The sequence below is a fragment of the Mustelus asterias genome, chromosome 1 (assembly GCF_964213995.1).
Source record: "Mustelus asterias chromosome 1, sMusAst1.hap1.1, whole genome shotgun sequence".
Classification (NCBI taxonomy): domain Eukaryota; kingdom Metazoa; phylum Chordata; class Chondrichthyes; order Carcharhiniformes; family Triakidae; genus Mustelus; species Mustelus asterias.
This window is the reverse complement of record NC_135801.1, coordinates 113261243-113281855: the sequence shown is the minus strand read 5'-3', so window position 1 is coordinate 113281855 and position 20613 is coordinate 113261243. Positions and strand designations below refer to the sequence as shown.

General features: G+C 43.3%; 1 protein-coding gene across 14 annotated transcripts in view; it reads left to right on the top strand.

The window, feature by feature from the left end:
* The window catches only part of fryl (furry homolog, like), a 444177-nt gene that overhangs the window by 43933 nt on the left and 379631 nt on the right, over positions 1-20613 (top strand). For 8 of the 14 annotated variants that reach the window (XM_078217177.1, XM_078217131.1, XM_078217124.1 and 5 more), the window contains exon 1: positions 957-1202. The exons of 2 other annotated variants lie outside the window; for them this stretch is intronic. In XM_078217177.1, the coding sequence (XP_078073303.1) occupies positions 1010-1202 (193 nt within the window). In that variant the 5' untranslated portion in view covers positions 957-1009. Of the gene's footprint in view, positions 1-910; positions 1203-20613 lie in introns of those variants that run through there. 4 more of the 14 variants (XM_078217179.1, XM_078217176.1, XM_078217171.1 and 1 more) reach the window with 1 other exon arrangement.

The window sequence follows — 20613 nt, the reverse complement described above, 5'->3', positions numbered from 1 at the left end:
GCCTTCAGTTGAATAACTTCAAATAATCACATTTCAGTTAGTCCTGTTGATTTCCAGCAGAGACAGGAAAATCTCCCAATCATGAACCATCAAACAAGCAAGTTGTTGAATTGTTCTTCAAATATGTGTTTGTATTCTTTGGACGAGCCTCAGCTTAAGCACCTCCGTCTTGTTGTTTCTCCTCTTGGTTTAAAATGTCTCTTCAAAACACCTTTTTTGACTGTGCTTTTAGTCATCTCTAACTCTTCATTTCATCAGTTTCTCCTCTGAAGCACTTACTGTTTCTGCATTAAAGGCATTTTATAAACTATAAGTCATTGTTGCAAAACAGCACCTTTTGATTTCATATGCGTCATCATAGGAGTGTTTCAAGAAATCTTAATCACAGCTTGAACTGTTGTGGTACTATGTTCCTGACATAAACAGCTTTATGTTGGATATAAATGTTCTAATTTTGAATAAAAGTGCATGGTTTGGACTATAAATTTAGATGTACAGTGTTTATATAGCATTTAAAATGATACATATTATCTCTAGAAAACAGCTTTTACTGTTGGAGATATGAGGTTCCACCCACAATGAATAAGTTTGAAGGAGAGAATAATGTATTTGACAAACAGAAGCTGAGTTCATGTTTCTCGACAGGTCCTAAAATATCTGATGTTTAAAGAAATCGTGTAATTCTTCAGTTCTTGATTTGTAACTAATGCAGAGTCTGCTAATTAAAAAAATATACATTTCCTGCTGAAATATACGTCCAGGCCTCTTGTCAATTTGTGTATTCTGCATGTTTATCATTTTATAAGGCAGGGCATGTATCCCAGAAGTTGTTTGGTGATAGCACATTGACCTGCAACTTTTAGGCACCACCCAATTCCTTCATGACATCACTGTGAACTCCACTGCAAATATTCCACCTTTATGTATAAAGGAAGTTTGCATGAGCACTTTTATTTGTGAGTAAAGCAGCTAAGCTGCTCTGTTTCTTTGCTGCACTTTTAGGTGAAAAATGGATTTTTTGAAGCGAGTAGTACCTGCTGTTATATCTGGGGATGTTGGGGCTACTGATTGTGATAGTGCCCCCAGGCTTTTAAAAATGAGACGTTTGAGTTTGCTTTCTATAGGAGAGACATTGGAAGAAATTGATGAGAAAAAATTAATGAATTCCAGAATTCAACCATGTGAACCGCAACAATCGAAAGGTACATTAGAGTTGCACTTTATAATTTCAATGTGTGGTAGGTCTACCATTGGTGGTTAAGTAGCCATTATGGTATTAGTATAATGTGCTCTTCTAAAATCTTAAGAATTAAAGATGATTATGTATGGTGTGCTAATTGTAGAAACATTTGTAGAGTCATTTGTTCACCACAACCTATTTTCCTGAAATCTTTTCAACAATATAGCTAAATGGTAGACTTGAAATTAGATTTAATTTTCTAACACCAAGAAGCATTGGAGGCTGATTTGCCATACAAATGATCGGGATTGATCAAGGACAAATTCTCCAGCAATGCTTGCTCACTTAGAAAAGGAACTCAGAAATTTAGGGTTTAAAAATTGAATTTGTTAATTTTCTATCTGAAATTTTGTGAACTGTCTAGGCTACAGATTGAGAAATCTAAGCAAACTCTTAAAAACTTGATTTACCTGTATTACATGTAGGTGTATTTGAACTAATAATCTAAGTTAATTACTTTAATACAAATAGTCATGGGAGGGTATGTTTGCTTTTTCATCAGTATTAACTGTTTATGGTTTAGAACAGGTGTTGATCAGGACCTTTCATAAGGATAGCAGAAGACCTTTACTTCGCATGTAAATATAATCAGCAAACAGCATGAGTGTTATGTTTCTTGGCCTGTTCTGAACAGCTGGTTGGTTGTCTTTTACTGAACAACTAAAAATGATCAAGCCAGGGAAAGCAAATCCGATTTAAAGATTTCTGTACTCGTCTGGTGGTAATAATACACCGTCAAACCTTTTTTTGTTAAATAATTTTAAGAGGTTTTTACAAGTTTGTCTATGGTTGATACCTGTGCAGTTGAATTCTTACTGACTGTTGATTCTAGCTCCCGGTTTTAGGGATTTGCATTGAACATGTGGTTCCGATCCTGATTGATCCTCATGAATTTCTTTTTGCTGCTGCCTCTGCAAGGTGTGCACCTTGCTTCAAATGTAGCTCTCCAACGCATCAGGTGGTTGTTCTGACATTGAGAATGTCCGGATTCTGTGTCCTGAAACCTTAAGCTCACAAAAACATTATGCTCAAAGTAGATCAGGTGGAGCAGTCAACATGATGTAGGATTACAGTCGTAACGATCTAAGTTTCCATCTCTATAGTGGTGATCTGAGAAATCACTCAAATGGAGATTTGGGGAATTTTGACAATATCATGTTACTTGATCGTATATTAGTTGTGATGTTGTTTGAACGTCAGGAACCCAGAATAAGTTTCCACCCCAAACAACAATAACTTGCTTTATCTATTACCTTTAATGCAGTAAGGTGCCCCAAGAGGCTTCAACGGAGCAAGAGCAGAGAAAATTTGAAACTGAGACTCATAAGGCAATATTGAGAGTTGACCAAAAAGCTTGAACAAAGAGGTAGGTTTAAGAAGCATCTTGAAGGAGATGAAGAGATGCAGAGATTTAGGGGGATAATTTTGTATTAACTACTTCAGGACCTAGACACTTCAAGGGAGGCCAACTGTGGTGGAGCGAAGGAGATTGGGGATGCACATGAAGCAAGAATTGGAAAAATGCAGAGTTCTTGGATAGGGCTGGAGGAGATTACAGGTGTGGGGCCATGCAGGGATTTGAACACAAGGATACAAATTCTAAAATTGAGCTGTTGTTGAGGAGGGAGCCAATGTAGATTATCAAGCGTGGGGTTTGGGAAGGGGGTGATTGGTGAATAGGAGATTATAATAGAATCCCTACAACGCAGAAAGAGGCCATTCGGCCATTGAGCCTGCACCAACTCTATGAAGAGCATTTTAGCCAGGTCCACTCCCCCACCCTATCCCCATAACCCTGTGCATTTTACCATAGCTAATCCACCTAACCTACACATCTTTGGACACTGCGGAGCAATTTAGCATAGTCAATCCACAGATTCAAAAGGCGTCTGTGCAGAGGAATCTTGGTGTCCTTGTGCATGAGTCTCAAAGTGGGTATGCTGGTGCAGAATGTTATAAGGAAGGCAAATGGAATCTTGGCATTTATCGCAAAGGGTCTAGAGTATAAAAGTAGAGAAATGTTGTTACGATTGTATAAGGCATTGGTGAGGCCACACTTGGAGTCTTCTGTTCAGTTTTGGTCACCTTCTTTGAGGAAGGATAGAAAATAGATGCAGGAATAGGCAATTTGGCCCTTGAAGCTTGCACCACCATTTAATATGACCATGGCTGATCATGCACTTTCAGCATCCCACTCCTACTTTCTCTCCATACTCCTTGATCCCTTATAGCTACAAGCTACCAGCTCCCTCTTGACTATATTTAACGAACTGGCCTCAACAGCTTTCTGATTTGATTTGATTTATTATTGTCACATGTATTAGCATACAATGAAAAGTATTATTTCTTGTGTGCTATACAGACAAAGCATACCGTTCATAGAGAAGGAAATGAGAGAGTGGAGAATGTAGTGTTACAGTCATAGGTAGGGTGTAGTGAAAGATGAACTTAATGCAAAGTAAGTCCATTCAAAAGTCTGACAGCAGCAGGGAAGAAGCTGTTCTTGAGTGGGTTGGTACGTGACTTCAGACTTTTGTATCTTTTTTTCGACAGAAGAAGGTGGAAGAGAGAATGTCCGGGGTGCGTGGGATCCTTAATTATGCTGGCTGCTTTTCCGAGGCAGTAGGAAGTGTAGACAGAGTCATTGGATGGGAGGCTGTTTTTGTGATGGATTGGGCTACATTCATGATCTTTTGTAGTTCCTTGCGGTCTTGGGCAGAGCAGGAGCCACACCAAGCTGTGATACAACCAGAAAGAATGCTTTCTATGGTGCATCTGTAAAAGTTGGTGAGAGTCGTCGCTGACATGCCGAATTTCCTTAGTCTTCTGAGAAAGTAGAGGCGTTGGTGGACTTTCTTAACTATAATGTTGGCATAGGGAGACCAGGACAGGTTGTTGGTAATCTGGACACCTAAAAACTTGAAGTTGTCGACCCTTTCTACTTTGTTCCCGTTGATGTAGACAGGGGCATGTTCTTCTTTACGCTTCCTGAAGTCGATGACAATCTCCTTCGTTTTGTTGACATTGAGGGAGAGATTATTGTTGCCGCATCAGTTCACCAGATTCTCGCTCTCATTCCTGTACTTTGTCTCGTCATTATTTGAGATCCGGTGGTGTCATCAGCAAACTTGAAAATCGAATTGGAGGGGGATTTGGCCACACAGTCATAGGTGTAGAAGGAATACAGTAGGGGCCTGAGAACACAGCCTTGTCGGGCACCAGTGTTGAGGATGATCGAGGAGATGGTGTTGTTGCCTATCCTTACTGATTGTGGTCTATGAGATAGGAAGGTCAGGATCCAGTCGCAGCGGGAGGTGCCGAGGCCCAGGCCACGGAGTTTGGAGATGACTTCGGTGGGAATAATGGTGTTGAAGGCTGAGCTGTAGTCAATAAATAGGAGTCTGACATAGGTGTCTTTGTTATCTAGGTGTTCCAGGGTTGAGTGCAGGTCCAGGGAGATGGCGTCTGCTGTGGACCTGTTGCGGCGGTAGGCAAACTGTAGTGGATCCAGGTAGTCTTGGAGGCTGGAATTGATTCGTGCCATGACTAGCCTTTCAAAGCACTTCATAATGATGGATGTCAGAGCCACCGACCGATAGTCATTAAGGCACGCTGCTCAGTTTTTCTTAGGGACCGGGATGATTGTTGTCGTCTTGAAGCAGATAGGGACCTCAGATTGTTGTAAAGAGAGGTTAAAGATTTCAGCGAATACCCCCGCGAGTGGATCTGTGCAGGATCTAAGCGCTTGTCCAGGTACCCCATCCAGGCCAGTTGCTTTCTGTGGGTTGACCTTTGTGAAAGCTGCTCTGACATCTGCAATGGTGACCCCAGATACAGGTTCTTCCAGGGTGGAGGGCATGCTCTTGCTGACATCTTGCTCAAAACGGGTGTCGAATGCATTGAGCTCATCGAGGAGGGGTGCGTTGGAGCTGGCGATTGTACATGCCTGCATCTTGTAGCCTGTTATGTTTTACAGACCTTGCCATAGTCGGTAGGAGTCGGTGTGGCTAGCATGGGTCTCTAGCTTGGTTTGGTACTGTCTTTTGGCATCTTTGATGGATCTCCTTAGATTGTATCTGGCTTTCTTGTATAGGTCAGTGTTGCCTGACCTGAACGCCTCAGACCTGGACTTCAGCAAGCAGTGGATATCCCTGTTCATCCGTAGTTTCTGGTTGGGGAGCACATGGATTTACTTCTGTGGTAGAGAATTCCACAGTTTCACAACTGAGTGAAGAAGTTCTTCCTCATCTCAGTCCTGACTGGCTTGCCCCTAATTCTGAGACTGTGATCCCTAGTTCTGGACTTCCCCAACATCGGGAACATTCTTCCCACATCTAGCCTCTCCAGTCCCATCAGGATTTTATATGTTTCTATGAGATCCTCTCTCATTCTTAATTCCGGTGAGTACAAGCCCTGTCACTCCACTCTCTCTTCATATGTCAGTCCTGCCATTCCAGGAATCAGTCTGGTGAACCTTCGCTGGACTCCCTCAATAGCAAGAACATCCTTCCTCAGAAAAGGAGACCAAAACTGCACACAATACTCAAGGTGTGGTCTCACCAAGTCCCTGTATAACTGCAGCAAGACATTTTTACTCCTATACTCAAATCCCTTTGCTATGAAGGCCAGCATGCCATTAGCTTTCCTCACCGCCTGCTGTACCTGCAAGCCAACCTTCAGTGACTGTTCCACTATGACACCCAGGTCACGTGCGTGTCCCCTTTTCCTAAACTGCCACCATCCAGGATGTGAAGATGCTGGCGTTGGACTGGGGTGGGCACAGTAAGAAGTCTCACAACACCAGGTTAAAGTCCAACAGGTTTATTTGGAATCACGAGCTTTCGGAGTGCAGCTCCTTCATTAGGTGAGTCATTTCTTACTGTGAGACTCCTTACTGTGGCCACCATTCAGATAATAATCTTCCTTCCTGTTTTTGCCATCAAAGTGGATAACCTCACATTTATCCACATTATATTGCTTTTGCCAAATATTTGCCCACTCAGCCAACCTGTCCAAGTCACACTACAGCCTCTTAGCATCCTCCTCACAGCACACACTGCCACGCAACTTAGTGTCATCTGCAAATTTGGAGATGTTGCGTTCAATTCCTTTGTTCAAATCATTAATGTACATTGTGAATAGCTGGGGTCCCAACACTGAACCCTGCGGTACCCCACTAGTCACTGCCTGCCACTCTGAAAAGGACCCATTTATGCCAACTCTCTGCTTCCTGTCTGCCAACCAGTTCTCTATCCATGTCAATACATTACCCCCAATACCATGAGCTTTAATTTTGCTCACTAAATTCTTGTGTGGGACTTGTCAAAAGCCTTTTGAAAGTCCAGATACACAACAGCCACTGGTTCACCCTTGTCCACTCTATTGGTCACATCCTCAAAAAATTCCAGAAGATTTGTCAAACACGATTTCCTTTTGGTGAATCCATGCTGACTTAGACCGAATGTCTTGTCACCGAATGCTCAGTTATTGCATCCTAATTAATAGATCCCACCACCGAGTACTCTGGGATGCAGAGCATCAAGCCCATTTACTGGATTTTAATCCCAGCAGTTTTTCCAATACAATTTTCTGACTCTTAAGGAATTCTTTTAGTTCCTCCTTCATGCTAGACCCTCTTTTTCCTAGCATTTCTGGAAAGTTATTTGTGTCCTGCTTCAGACTTCTGACAGTGAAGTCAGATCCAGAGTATTTGTTCAGCTGATCTGTCATTTCTTTGTTGTTCATTATGAATTCACCTGATTCTAACTATAAAGGACCTACATTTTTCTTCACCAGTCTTTTTCTCTTCACATATCTATAGAAGCTTTTGCAGACAGTTTTCATGTTTTCTGGAAGCCTACTCTCGTATTCTTATTTCACCTTCCGAATTAAACCCTTGGTCCTCTTCCGCTGGATTTTAAATTTGCTGCTTTTTCTGGCCAATTTATATGCCTCTTCTTTGGCTTTAACACTATCCCTGATTTTCCTTGTTAGCTATGGATGAGCCACCTTCCCCATTTTCCTCTTATAATGTGGTGGCACTGGAGGTTCACTAGATTGATTCCACGTTTGAAGGGGCTGTCGTATGAGGAGTTTTGAGCAGCTTGGGCTTGTACTCGCTGGAGTACAGAAGAATGAGGGGGGATTTGATTGAGGTGTATAAAATGTTCAACGGGATTGGTAAAGTAAATGTTAACCAAATGTTCCCCCTTCTAGAACAGTCTGGGACAAGAGGTCATAGTTGTAGAGTAAGTAGGGAGAGGTTCACGACAGAGATAAGGAGAAGCTACTTCTTCCAGAGAGTTGCAAATCTATGGAACTCACTGCCTCAGAGTGCAGTGGATGCAGAATCAATCAATGGATTCAAGAAAGAGATAGATAAATATTTGATCAAAAGCAGGATAAAGGGCTATGGGGAAAAGGTAGGGAAGTGGAGTTAGGATGAGATGGAGATCAGCCATGATCATATAGAATGGTGGAGTGGGCTTGAAGGGCTGAATTGCCTACTCTCACTCCTAATTCCTATGTTCCTCACCTGCACACGTCTGGACTTTTGGGAGGAAACCGGAGCACCCAGAGGAAAAACAGGGAGAACGTGCAAACTCCACACAGTCACCCAAGGCCAGAATTAAACCAGAGTCCCTGGTGCTGTGAGACATCAATGCTATCTGCTGTGCCACTGTGCTTCCAATTGTGCCATCATGCCACCAAGGCAAGTTAGAGTATGGGCAGCAGAGTTTTGGATTAATTGAAGCTTGCAGAAGGAGAAAGATGGGAGGTTGACATGGAGAAGTTTGGATTAGTTGAATCTAGAAGTATGGAGTATGGATGAGGATTTCAACAGAAGATAGGCCGAGGCAGGGACGGAGAGGGCAATGTTATGGAAATGAAAGTTGGCAGTATTGGTGATGAAGAAAATATGGGGTTGGAAGGTTGCATCAGGGTCATATAGGACACTAAAGTTGTGAACAGTTTGGTTCACTCTCAGATAGTGGATATATAATTTGTGGCAGGGGCTGAAAACAATGGTTTTGGATTCCAGGTATTGAATTGGAGGAAGTTTGTGATCATCCACTACTAGATGTCGGGCAAATGAGAGGCAGTAGAGGGATCGAGAGAGGTGGTGGTTTGAGATTGAGGTGGTTTGTGTTTTTCGATGATGTCATTGAGAGGCTATATGTAGGTGAGAAGCAAGGAGGATACTAAGGATGGCACCATAGAGAACACAGTAAGGAGTCTGACAACACCAGGTGAAAGTCCAACAGGTTTGTTTGGTAGCAAACACCACTAGCTTTCGGAGCGCTGCTCCTTCGTCAGGTGAGTGGGAGATCTGCTCTCAAACAGCAAACAGGGCATATAAAGACACAAACTCAATTTACAGAATAATGAATAATTGGAATGCGAGTCTTTACAGCTAATCAAGTCTTAAAGGTACAGACAATGTGAGTCGAGAGAGCATTAAGCACAGGTTAAAGAGATGTGTATTGTCTCCAGACAGGACAGCCAGTGAGATTTTGCAAGTCCAGGCAAGTTGTGGGGGTTACAGATAGTGTGACATGAACCCAAGATCCCGGTTGAGGCCGTCCTCGTGTGCGGAACCTGGCTATCCATCTCTGCTCAGCGACTCTGCGCTGTCGTGTGTCGTGAAGGCCGCCTTGGAGAACGCTTACCCGAATATCAGAGGCCGAATGCCCGTGACCTCTGAAGTGCTCCCCAACATGAAGAGAACAGTCTTGCCTGGTGATTGTCGAGCGGTGTTCATTCATCTGTTGTCAAACCATGCAGACGCTATGACACCTCACAGCACCAGGAACCTGGGTTTGATTCTGGTTGAGGATGACTGTGTGGAGTTAGCACATTCTCCCCGTGTCTGCATGGGTTTTCTCCCATAGTCCAAAGATGTGCAGGTTCGATGGATTGGTCATGATAAACTGTCCCTAAGTGTCCAAAGATGTGTACGTTAGGGGGATTAGTGGGATTACGGAGAGTTGGTGTGGACTCGATGGGCCGAATGTCCTCCTGCACTGTAGGGACTCTATGCACTTTGCCACTATGCTGCCCATTCTATACACAGTATGTTATTATCCACTTTCTTAAACTGTCCTACATCTTCAATAATTTGTTCACATGTATCCCCAGGTCCCTCTGCTCCTGCACCTCTGTTGGAATTGTATCCTTTACTTCTATATTGTCTTGCTTTGATCTTCGTGCCAAAATGTGTCACATCTCTGCATTAAATTTCAGCCACATGTTAGTCCACTCCACCAGCTAATGTCATCTTGACATCTCTCACAAACCTCTTCACAATTCACAATACAAGTTTTGTGCCATTTGCACTCTGTAGGGAATCTTTGAATTTCTAAGTGAAGGCATGGAGTACAAAAGCATGGGGTTATTCTGTCACTTTTAAACTCTGGTTCAGAGTACACTTGAATATTGTACCCAATTCTGGGCACCACATTTTAGGAAGAGTCTGAAGGGTTTAGAAAGCGTGCAGTAAAGGTTTCTGTGAATGGTCCTGGGTAAGGGACTTCAGTTAAATTGTTAGATTGGTGAAGCTGGGATTGTTCCCCTTAGAGAAGAGAGGTTGTTAGGAGATTTGATAGAATGGATTTGACGGAGGTTTTCAAAATTATGAGGGATCTAGACACAATGGATAGAGGGAAACTGTTTCTATTAGCATGAGGGCTGAGAACCAGAGGACATCAATTTACGGTGATTGGGAAAAGATCAAAAAGCGACAAGAGAAAAAGCATTTTGCATATTGAGTGGTTGAGAGTGCCTGCGTGTGGTGGCTTTCAAAAGGGAATTGGATAAGCACCTGAAGGGAAAGAAATTGCAGGAGTGCAGGGAACGGGCAGAGGACTGATGCGAGCTAATTTACCCTTGTTCAAAGTGGAGAGGATCTCTAAGAAGATAGCGCATATCGACACAGACATCAAGTTTCTACAAAGATGCAAGAAAGCAGACCTATAAAGACTCGCATTCCAACCATTATCTTGCAATTGAGTCTGTGTCTATATATGCCCTGTTTGTGAACCCAACTCTCCTCTCACCTGATGAAGGAGCAGCGCTCCGAAAGCTCGTGATACCAAATAAAGCTGTTGGACTTTAACCTGGTGTTGTGAGACTACTTACTGTCCATACAGGCTAGCAAGATCCAAGTTTAATGTTGGTTTATTCTGAGTTAGCAGGTCACAACTAGGCTTTTACAGTGCGTCGATGTTCTCTAGACCAGGAAGAGGAAAATTTGATTAAGATTCCCATTCCTAATTGCTATTTTGCATGGTGTGGGAGAAGTGTGTATATGTGAACCAGAAGACACCGACTTAAGAACGGCAAAAAAAAATGTCATCATGAGGAAAAACTTTGATATGTAGTGGGTAGTTAGGATTTAGAAAGCACTGCTAAGGAATATGATTGATGCAGATCCAGTTGAGGCCCTCAAAATAGGTTGAATAATTATCTGAAGAAAGTGAGTTTGCAGGACAATGAGAAAAAGGCAGGGAAGTGCTTCTCTTGCCAAGAGGGGGCATAGGCACGATGGGCCAAATGGCCTCTTTCTGTGCTGTAACCATTCTATGATTCTATGCACATGGATAACAGAATGAGCTCAGCAGTGTGGGAGAAGATGATTAAGTAGCTTGATGCACTCTCCTGAGACTTTCACTTGAAACTTAGTAACTTAATGGCCATCAATTCCCATGAAATCAAATCCTCATGTGAATTAAATTTTGAAGTTTCATTTCTGGAAACTCTGGACTGTTTTGAAAACCATGTCCTATACTACAGATGCTGTCACACCTGATTCTGTTTTTCTAGCATTTTCTGTTTCTGTGCAACGTCCTATTCCACCTTACGCAAGCCAGTTTTAGCCATCATCTTTGTTACTACTGGTCCTAAAGCTTATTAGCTTCCCATTCCTTAATGACTCTGGGTTAAATTTCTTAACTTTGTCTGAGTCCTTCTTGGCCTCAGCACCCCTCATCAGTGTACCTTTTTTTAAGTCCTACTTTTTAAAGCTTTTTTTATTCCATTCTTAAAGTTACAAAGCCAATGCTCAGAGTGGACCAGGCAGACCCAAATCCATCTTGAATGCTCCAAGCATCAAATTCAAATTCCAGTTGAATCCAATTCATGGTCCTCATAAGAGAGACAAACAAGATCCAAGCTAACCAGATGAGGCATTACACCCTATCTTGTGCTTGATCCAACGCTAGATCATAGAAATCATAGAAACCCTACAGTACAGAAAGAGGCCATTCGGCCCATCGAGTCTGCACCCCCATATCCCTACATATTATACCCACTAATCCCTCTAACCTACGCATCTCAGGACACTAAGGGGCAATTTTAGCATAGCCAATCAACCTAACCCGCACATCTTTGGACTGTGGGAGGAAACTGGAGCACCCGGAGGAAACCCACGCAGACACGAGGAGAATGTGCAAACTCCACACAGACAGTGACCCAAGCCGGGAATCGAACCCAGGTCCCTGGAGCTGTGAAGCAGCAGTGCTAACCACTGTGCTACCGTGCCGCTCCATCTTAGACTCCATCTTAGCCAAAAGATTGGGTCTTACAAACGGCCCCTACTACCTCTCCCCACCACATCCCAAACTCTCCATTCCTGACTCTGGCCCTCCAAACTCAACCCTTCCTCCTTCATGCTACCTGCCTTTCTTTTCCTACATGCTTCTATGAAGTGCTTTGATGTAATCTTCTACGACAAACGTGTATAAATCGAAGCTGATATAAAACCATTGTCTACAATGACAGCAACGTCTTTCAAAAATGAGTATCAGGAGTCTGTTTGGAAGGAAGACCCAATACAGAAAATAATAAACCTATCTTTTCAGTTATGGATGAACAAATCAAAAAACTTGGGAGTAAAGTGTCAGAAAATATCAAATTTCTTACTGCAACTAATGTCAATGTTAGTTCTTGATTCAGTCAGCAATTTCAGTATTCATGAACTTGTTTATTTGATGTATATAATCATTATTGCAAATGCAATCACAATGCATTGTTGACAGCATATTAGTGCGTTTTCTTTGATACTATATCTGCACTGGATTTTTAAAAAATCCTGTCGGAACGACCCATCATCAGCTGCCAAGAAAAACGCCTTTACCAGTGCTCGCAGGACAGTCCAGAACAAACTGCATAAAATGCAGGATGCCTGGCTGAGCGCCAAGGCAGATGAAATACAGGGATACGCTGACATAAACGACTTGAAACGGTTCTATGAAGCCCTCAACACTCTCTACGGACCTCAATCTCTTGGGAGTTCCCCCCTCCTGAGTACAGATGGTACAACTCTCATTACAGAAAGGGCTCAGATCCTGCAGAGATGGGCTGAACACTTTGAAGCCGTCCTCAACCGACCGTCATCTATTAACGATGAGGCGATAGATAGGATCCCCCAGGTCGATATCAACAGCGCCATGGATGACCCACCGGTAGTAGCCGAAGTCACAAAAGCTGTTAGCCAGCTATCTAGTGGCAAAGCCCCAGGGGCAGACGTCATACCCGCAGAGATCTATAAAGCTGCTGGTCCTGTACTTATCGAGAAGCTCACCGTGTTGTTCCAGTCCTTTTGGAAGCAAGGATCCATTCCTCAGGAACTTAAAGATGCTTCCATCGTACACCTCTACAAGAGGAAGGGCAATCGGCAAGTATGTGACAACCATCGAGGAATCTCGCTGCTCTCCGTCGCAGAAAAATCCCTCGCAAGAGTCCTGCTAATTCGTCTGGTCACTCATCTGGAGCTGGGCCTGCTTCCAGAGTCACGGTGTGGCTTCCGCAAAGGTCGCGGGACTATTGACATGATTTTTGCCACGCGCCAACTTCAGGAGAAGTGTCAGGAGCAGAAACGCGAGCTCTACACAATCTTTGTTGACCACGCGAAATCCTTCGACACTGTCAGCCGACAAGGCCTGTGGAGGATCATGTCAAAGTTCGGCTGCCCCCCCCCAAATTCATTCAGATGGTATGCCAGTTCCATGATGGCCAGAGTACTGGACGGCGGAGAATCCTCTGAGGCATTCCCAGTCACCATTGGTGTCAACCAGGGCTGTGTGCTCGCACCCGCATTGTTCAGCATGATGTTTACTGCCATGCTGAATGATGCCTTCCAGGACAGTGTTGCTGGAATCAGCCTTAAGTACAGAGTGGATGGGAAGCTCTTCAACCTGAGGAGACTTCAAGCTATTACCAAAGTGAAGGAGACTGTTCTGAGAGACTTCCTCTTTGCCGATGACTGCGCCCTGTATACTTGCTCAGAGCCAGAGATGCAAGTCGGTATGGACAAATTTTCTACGGCTTGTGACAACTTTGGATTCCCCATCAACATTAAAAAAACCGAAGTCATGCACCAGCCTGCTCGTCATGCATCGTACACAGAACCATAATCTCAATCAAAGGGCAGAAAGTACAGGCAGTGGACCAGTTCACTTATCTTGGCAGTACCTTCTCCCGAGCAGTGACTATTGATACAGAAGTTAACTGCAGAATAGCAAAGGCAAGTTCTGCTTTTGGTAGACTGCATTCCACTGTATGGGAACGTCACGGAATCAGCCCAGCAACAAAACTGAAGGTCTACAGTGCCGTGGTACTCACCACCCTCCTGTATGCCTGTGAAACGTGGACTGTGTATCGAAGGCATGCAAGACAGCTCAATCATTTCCACATGACTTGTCTTCGCAGAATATTACGCATCAGATGGCAAGACAAAGTACCAGACACTGAAGTTCTCTCTAGAGCAAGTCTACTATCAGTCCACACACTGCTGATGAGAGCACAGACCCGGTGGGCAGGTCATGTCATCCGTATGCTGGACGAGCGCATACCAAGCAGCTCCTTTTTGGGGAACTCTCTGCTGGAAAACGCTCGCATGGAGGGCAGAAGAAACATTACAAAGACACACTCGAGGCCTCCCTGAAGTCACTTGACATAGACACAACCACCTGGGAAACGCTGGCACAAAACCACCCTACCTGGCGCTGCCTCATCCATAAGGGCTGTCAAGCTTATGAAGCAAGGTGCAATGCTGAAGCACAACTTAAGCGCGAGCTGCGCAAGTCCAGAGCCACCAGCGCAACAACGACAGCGCCTACACAAGTTTGCCCAATATGTGCCAGGACAGTCCGTGCACGAATTGGCCTGATCAGTCATCTTCGGACACACCGCATCCAGCCTCATAATGACTAATGGTGATGAGGTCGTCATCGACGACTATGGATGAACAACAACAATCTGCACTGGATTTTAAAAAAATCCTTTTTCTGTAATAAATGTTCCATAAAGCGTTCTAGTAATGGATCCTCGCATGACAGCAGGCTATTCAAAATATTGACATTATAACAGACATTAATTCAGTCCTTTCTGGACATGTGCACTTATATTGACTAGGAATGGGAATTACTTTTTTCCATGCTTCCCCAGTCCGAGGCTAATGACGTGAGAAACTGAACATATTCTAGGTGACTGGGCTTGATGTGTATGACTCAGTATCTCCCTGTGTGGAGCAATTATTGTTGATCTGTTGAGGAGCTGAATGGTCTTCAAAATTATCAATTTATATTTTGAAATATGCACAGTGCATTTAACATTTCTGTGATGTTGATAGGATTGTGACAGTATTTAGTCAGCTGCTCATACTATATTTTGTGATTCTGCAATCTTAGTTTTGAAATCTGTTTCTAAACCTAAATTAATCACTTCAAGAATGTGATCTGTTGAATGCGAGCAAACTTGCATCAAAAGATAGTGTTGCTTTCATGTTATTCCACCAAACAAAGGAGAGATGTATAACTTGCATAAGGTTTCCATGTCAAAGCACTGTCTAATAACCAAGGTGGATAAAAATGTCCATTTACTAGTCCATCATGGGGACTAGTTAGAATAAATGCATGGACCCTATCCCTATTTATGGGGATAGGGTCTGGTGGGATTGTGGTTTGTGCAGACTCGATGGTCCAAATGGCCTCCTTCTGCACTGTAGGATTCTATGTTTCTATGTCTGAGATCTCTTCAATTTTGGCCTCTCGTTCGTGCATCTCTTGTTGCACCGTGGTAGCCCTGCCTTTAGCTGCTGAAGTCCTAAGGACTTGAACTTCCTTCCTAAATCTCTGCATCCTCTCCTTCTTTATGGCACTCTTTAAAACCTATCTCCTTGACAAAGCTTTTGGTCAGCTGTACAAATATCTGCTTATACAGCTAAGTCCCAGATTTTGTTTGATAATGCTCCTGTGAATCGCCTTCGAATGTTTTTGCTATATTAAAGTGGCTATATAAATGCAAGCTGTTGTTTCAGCAGAACTGTTCTGATTTTTGAACATTCTTGCTTTAATTACATACACTGCAGGAAAAGAGCATCTTTGATGTTTTGAATACCACTGAAGGTTGTGTGGCTTTGTTCATAATCCATATTTGGCAAGTTGGAATAAAAACAGAAAATGCTCGAAATACTCAAGTTAGGCAGTATCTGGGGACGAAGAAAGTTAATGGGCAGAATTTTATGGTCTCCCGCTAGCAGGTTTGCATGTGTTTTAAAAAAATAAGTAGGTAGGGGGATGTAAAATTCCTGGGTAGCCTTCCCATCATTCTCCTTCCCACTTAGCTGACCTGTCCAAACTTTTAGGTGGAATGGGAGAGACCTATGGTGGCCTGTCCACTCTTGTTCCAACTGATGCCCTTAGTGATAATTATGATCCACTTAATGGCTGTATCCTGCCCATGACCTCATTCTGAAGCTGGTGGGAGGAGTTAAAGGGCAGGGAGGAATCCTAGGTCACCCTGCTTTGGCCTTGGGTGAGAGAGGGTTGCCTTCCTCAATGGCCTCCTTTCCAAAATGAATTAATGTGTGCACTCCCCCGCCCTCATTCCTCACAACTCTGGGTGGCGGGGCTGGAAATCCTGCCATCTGAAAGATGCTGTCCAATGTTTTGGGTTGATTAATATCCTGATGGAAGGTAATTGACCTAAATTGTAACTGTTTCTCTCTCTGGAGATGCTGCCTGACCTGCTGAATATTTCCAGCATTTTCTGTTTATTTCAGATTTCCACTGTATTTGTATTTGTGTGAATATGACTCTTCTTTCATTTTAGTTTAATTGACATGAGCTTTAACAAGTCAACAAATAAAAACAGAAAACTACAGCTTTTTCCTGAGAAAGTGAGGTGAATGAAACTGCCTTGCTGACAAACTTGCATGGTCGAATGCCAGGAAGTGCATAAGCAGTTCAATAAAAGTTTCTCATCTAACGTTCTCATCTATTCTTAGGAGATCCCTGACTTGTTGATTAGCTATTTTGCTACAATTGAGCACACCGAGATCGGAAATGAAGTATATATTTATTCACTTTGTAATACCACATCTTGACGCCAGCAATGTATTTCCTCAACTTAGATCTATTAACCTGCCATCCAGCATCACAGCATTGCTAAAGTGAGTTTTCATTTTACTAACCACTTGTAATGGTAATTATGGTTCCCCAGACATTTTTTCCCCTTTACCAGTTTGCACGAGGTTCTCCTGTCACTCATTCAAAAATTATGTTGTTGCTGTGCGACCCCTGCTATTGTGGGATTACAATATCTAACTGCAAGTCCTTTTTTGTTTAGGCATAATTAAAGATAAGAGTGTGTTTTAGTATCAAGTTCAGTAAAATCATGTATGGGAAATATTGAATTATTGATTAGAAGTGTTATTTGTGTACTCTGTATTGTGTCCATATAGTCTCATAAGAACATTTGGACAGAAGTAAACCATTTTACACCTTGAGTTTAAGTTTATTCATTAGTGTCACAAGTAGGCTTACATTAACACTGCAATGAAGTTGCTGTGAAAATCCCCTAGTCGCCACACTCCGGCGCCTGTTCGGGTACTAACAAAGGAATGCACTAACAAATCGGGTCCAGGTAAGAAAGACTAACATAAAGACACTTTACCTGAATGCCTTAGCATTCAAAACAAAGTGAATGAGTTGACGGCACAAATCAGTACAAATGGGTATGATCTAGTGGCCATTACAGAAACGTGGTTGCAGGGTGACCAGGACTGGGAACTAAATATCCACGGGTATCAGACAATTCGGAAGGATAGACAGGAAGGAAAAGGAGGTGGGGTAGCTCTGTTAATTAAGGATAACATCAGGGCGGTAGTGAGAGACGATATAGGCTCTAAGGAGCAAAATGTGGAATCAATGTGGGTGGAGATAAGGAATAGTAAGGGGAAAAAGTCACTGGTGGGCGTGGTCTACAGGCCCCCAAATAATAACTCTGAGGTGGGGCAGGCTATAAACAAACAAATAACAGATGCATGTAAAAATGGAACAGCAATAATCATGGGGGATTTTAACCTCCATATTGATTGGTCAACTCAAGTCGGACGCGGTGGACTTGAGGAAGAGTTCTTAGAATGCTGTCGCGATAGTTTCCTCGAACAGTATGTTACAGAACCTACGAGGGAGCAAGCTATCTTGGATCTGGTCCTGTGTAATGAGACAGGTAAAATTAATGATCTCCTTGTGAGGGATCCTCTTGGAATGAGTGATCACAATATGGTTGAATTTCTAATACAGATGGAGGGTGAGAAAGTAGGGTCCCAAACCAGTGTCCTCTGCTTGAACAAGGGGGATTACAATAGGATGAGGGCGGAGTTGGCTAATGTAGACTGGGAACACAGACTAATTGGTGGGACAGTTGAGGAACAGTGGAGGATTTTTAAGGAGATTTTTCTCAGTACTCAGCAAAAATATATTCCAGTGAAAAAGAAGGAATGTAAGAAAAGGGATAACCAGCCATGGATAACTAAGGAAATAAAGGAGAGTATCAAATTAAAAACCAATGCATACAGAGTGGCCAAAATTAGTGGGGAACTAGAAGATTGGGAAGGCTTTAAAAAACAACAAAGAACTACTAAGAAAGCAATAAAGAAAGGAAAGATAGATTCTGAAAGTAAACTAGCACAAAATATAAAAACTGATAGTAAAAGTTTTTACAAATATATAAAACGGAAAAGAGTGGCTAAAGTAAATGTTGGTCCCTTAGAAGATGAGAAGGGGGATTTAATAATAGGAAATAAAAGCTCGGCACAACATTGTGGGCCGAAGGGCCTGTTCTGTGCTGTACTGTTCTATGTTCTATGAAACGAGGAAATGGCCGAGGCCTTAAACAAGTTTTTTGTGTCGGTCTTCACAGTGGAGGACACAAATAGCATACCAATAATTGACGGTCTTGGGACTGTAGGGGGTGAGGACCTTAAAACGATCACTATTGCTAAAGAGGTAGTGCTGGGTAGGCTAATGGGACTAAAGGTAGACAAGTCCCCTGGTCCGGATGGAATGCATCCCAGGGTACTAAAAGAAATGGCAGAAGTAATAGCAAATGCATTAGTTGTAATTTATCAAAATTCACTGGACTCTGGGGAGGTGCCAGCTGATTGGAAAATAGCTAATAGAACATAGAACATAGAAAAGCTACAGCGCAAACAGGCCCTTCGGCCCACAAGTTGCGCCGAACAATTTCCTTACCTTCGAGGCCCATCTATAACCCTCTATCTTACTAACCTCCATGAACCTATCCAAAAGTCTCTTAAAAGACTCAATCGAATCCGCTTCCTCCACCACCACTACCGGCAGCCGATTCCACGCACCCACCACCCTCTGAGTGAAAAACTTACCCCTAACATCTCCTCTATACCTACTCTCCAGCACCCTAAACCTGTGGCCTCTCGTGACAACCATTTCAGCCCTGGGTAAAAGCCTCTGAGAATCCACTCTATCAATACCTCTCAACATCTTATACACCTCTATCAGGTCACCTCTCATCCTTCACCTCTCCAAGGTGAATAGACCTAGTTCTCTCAACCTATCCTCATAAGGTATACCACATAATCCCAGCAACATCCTCGTAAATCTCCTCTGCACCCGTTCCATGGCTTCCACATCCTTTCTGTAATGAGGCAACCAGAACTGGGCACAGTACTCCAGGTGGGGTCTGGCCAAGGTCCTATACAGCTGCAACATTATCTCCTGATTTCTAAACTCAATTCCTCTGTTGATGAAGGCCAGTATTCCATACGCCTTCTTAAGCACAGCCTCTACCTGCGACGCCGCTTTGAGCGTCCTATGAACCCGGACCCCAAGATCCCTCTGTTCTTCCACACTGCCAAGCGTCTTATCCTTAATATTATATTCTTTCATCCTATTCGACCTGCCAAAATGAACCACCACACACTTATCTGGGTTGAAGTCCATTTGCCACTTCTCCGCCCAGTCTTGCATCTTATCTATGTCTCGTTGCAACTGCTGACATCCCTCTACACTATCCACAACACCTCCAACCTTTGTGTCATCAGCAAACTTGCCAACCCATCCTTCCATTTCCTCATCCAGGTCATTTATAAAAATCAAAAAGAGCAAGGGTCCCAGAACAGATCCCTGGGGCACCCCACTGGTGACCGACCTCCACTCTGAAAAAGACCCATCTACAACCATTCTTTGCCTTCTGTGGGCAAGCCAGTTCTGAATCCACAGAGCAACGTCCCCTTGTATCCCATGCCCCTTCACTTTCTCCATAAGCCTTGCATGGGGCACCTTATCAAACACCTTACTGAAATCCATATAAACCACATCTACCGCTCTTCCGCCGTCTAAGTGTCTAGTCACATCTTCAAAAAACTCAATCAGACTCGTAAGGCATGATATGCCTCGGACAAAGCCGTGCTGGCTACTTCTGATCATACTATTCCTTTCCAAATGTTCATAAATCCTGCCTCTCAGGATCTTCTCCATCAGCTTACCTACCACTGAGGTTAGACTCACCGGTCTATAATTTCCTGGGCTATTTCTTCTCCCTTTCTTGAATAACGGAACCACATCCGCCATCCTCCAATCCTCAGGAACCTCTCCTGTCTCCATTGATGATGCAAAGATCATCGTCAGAGGATCAGCAATCTCTTCCCTCACCTCCCACAGTAACCTGGGGTACATCCCATCCGGTCCCGGCGATTTATCTAACTTGATGCTTTTCAACGGCTCCAACACATCCTCTTTCCTAATGCCCACATGCTCAATCTTCTCAGTCCACTGCAAGTCTGCACTGCAACTACCAAGATCCTTTTCCACTGTGAATACTGAAGCAAAGTATTCATTGAGTACCTCTGCTATTTCAACCGGTTCAATACAGACTTTCCCACCGTCACATTTGATAGGTCCTACTCCTTCACATCTTATCTTCTTGCTCTTAACATACTTGTAGAATGCCTTGGGGTTTTCCTTTATCCTGCCTGCCAAGGCCTTCTCATGTCCCCTCCTGGCTCTTCTAATTTCCCTCTTTAGTTCCTTCCTGCTAGTCGTATACTCTTC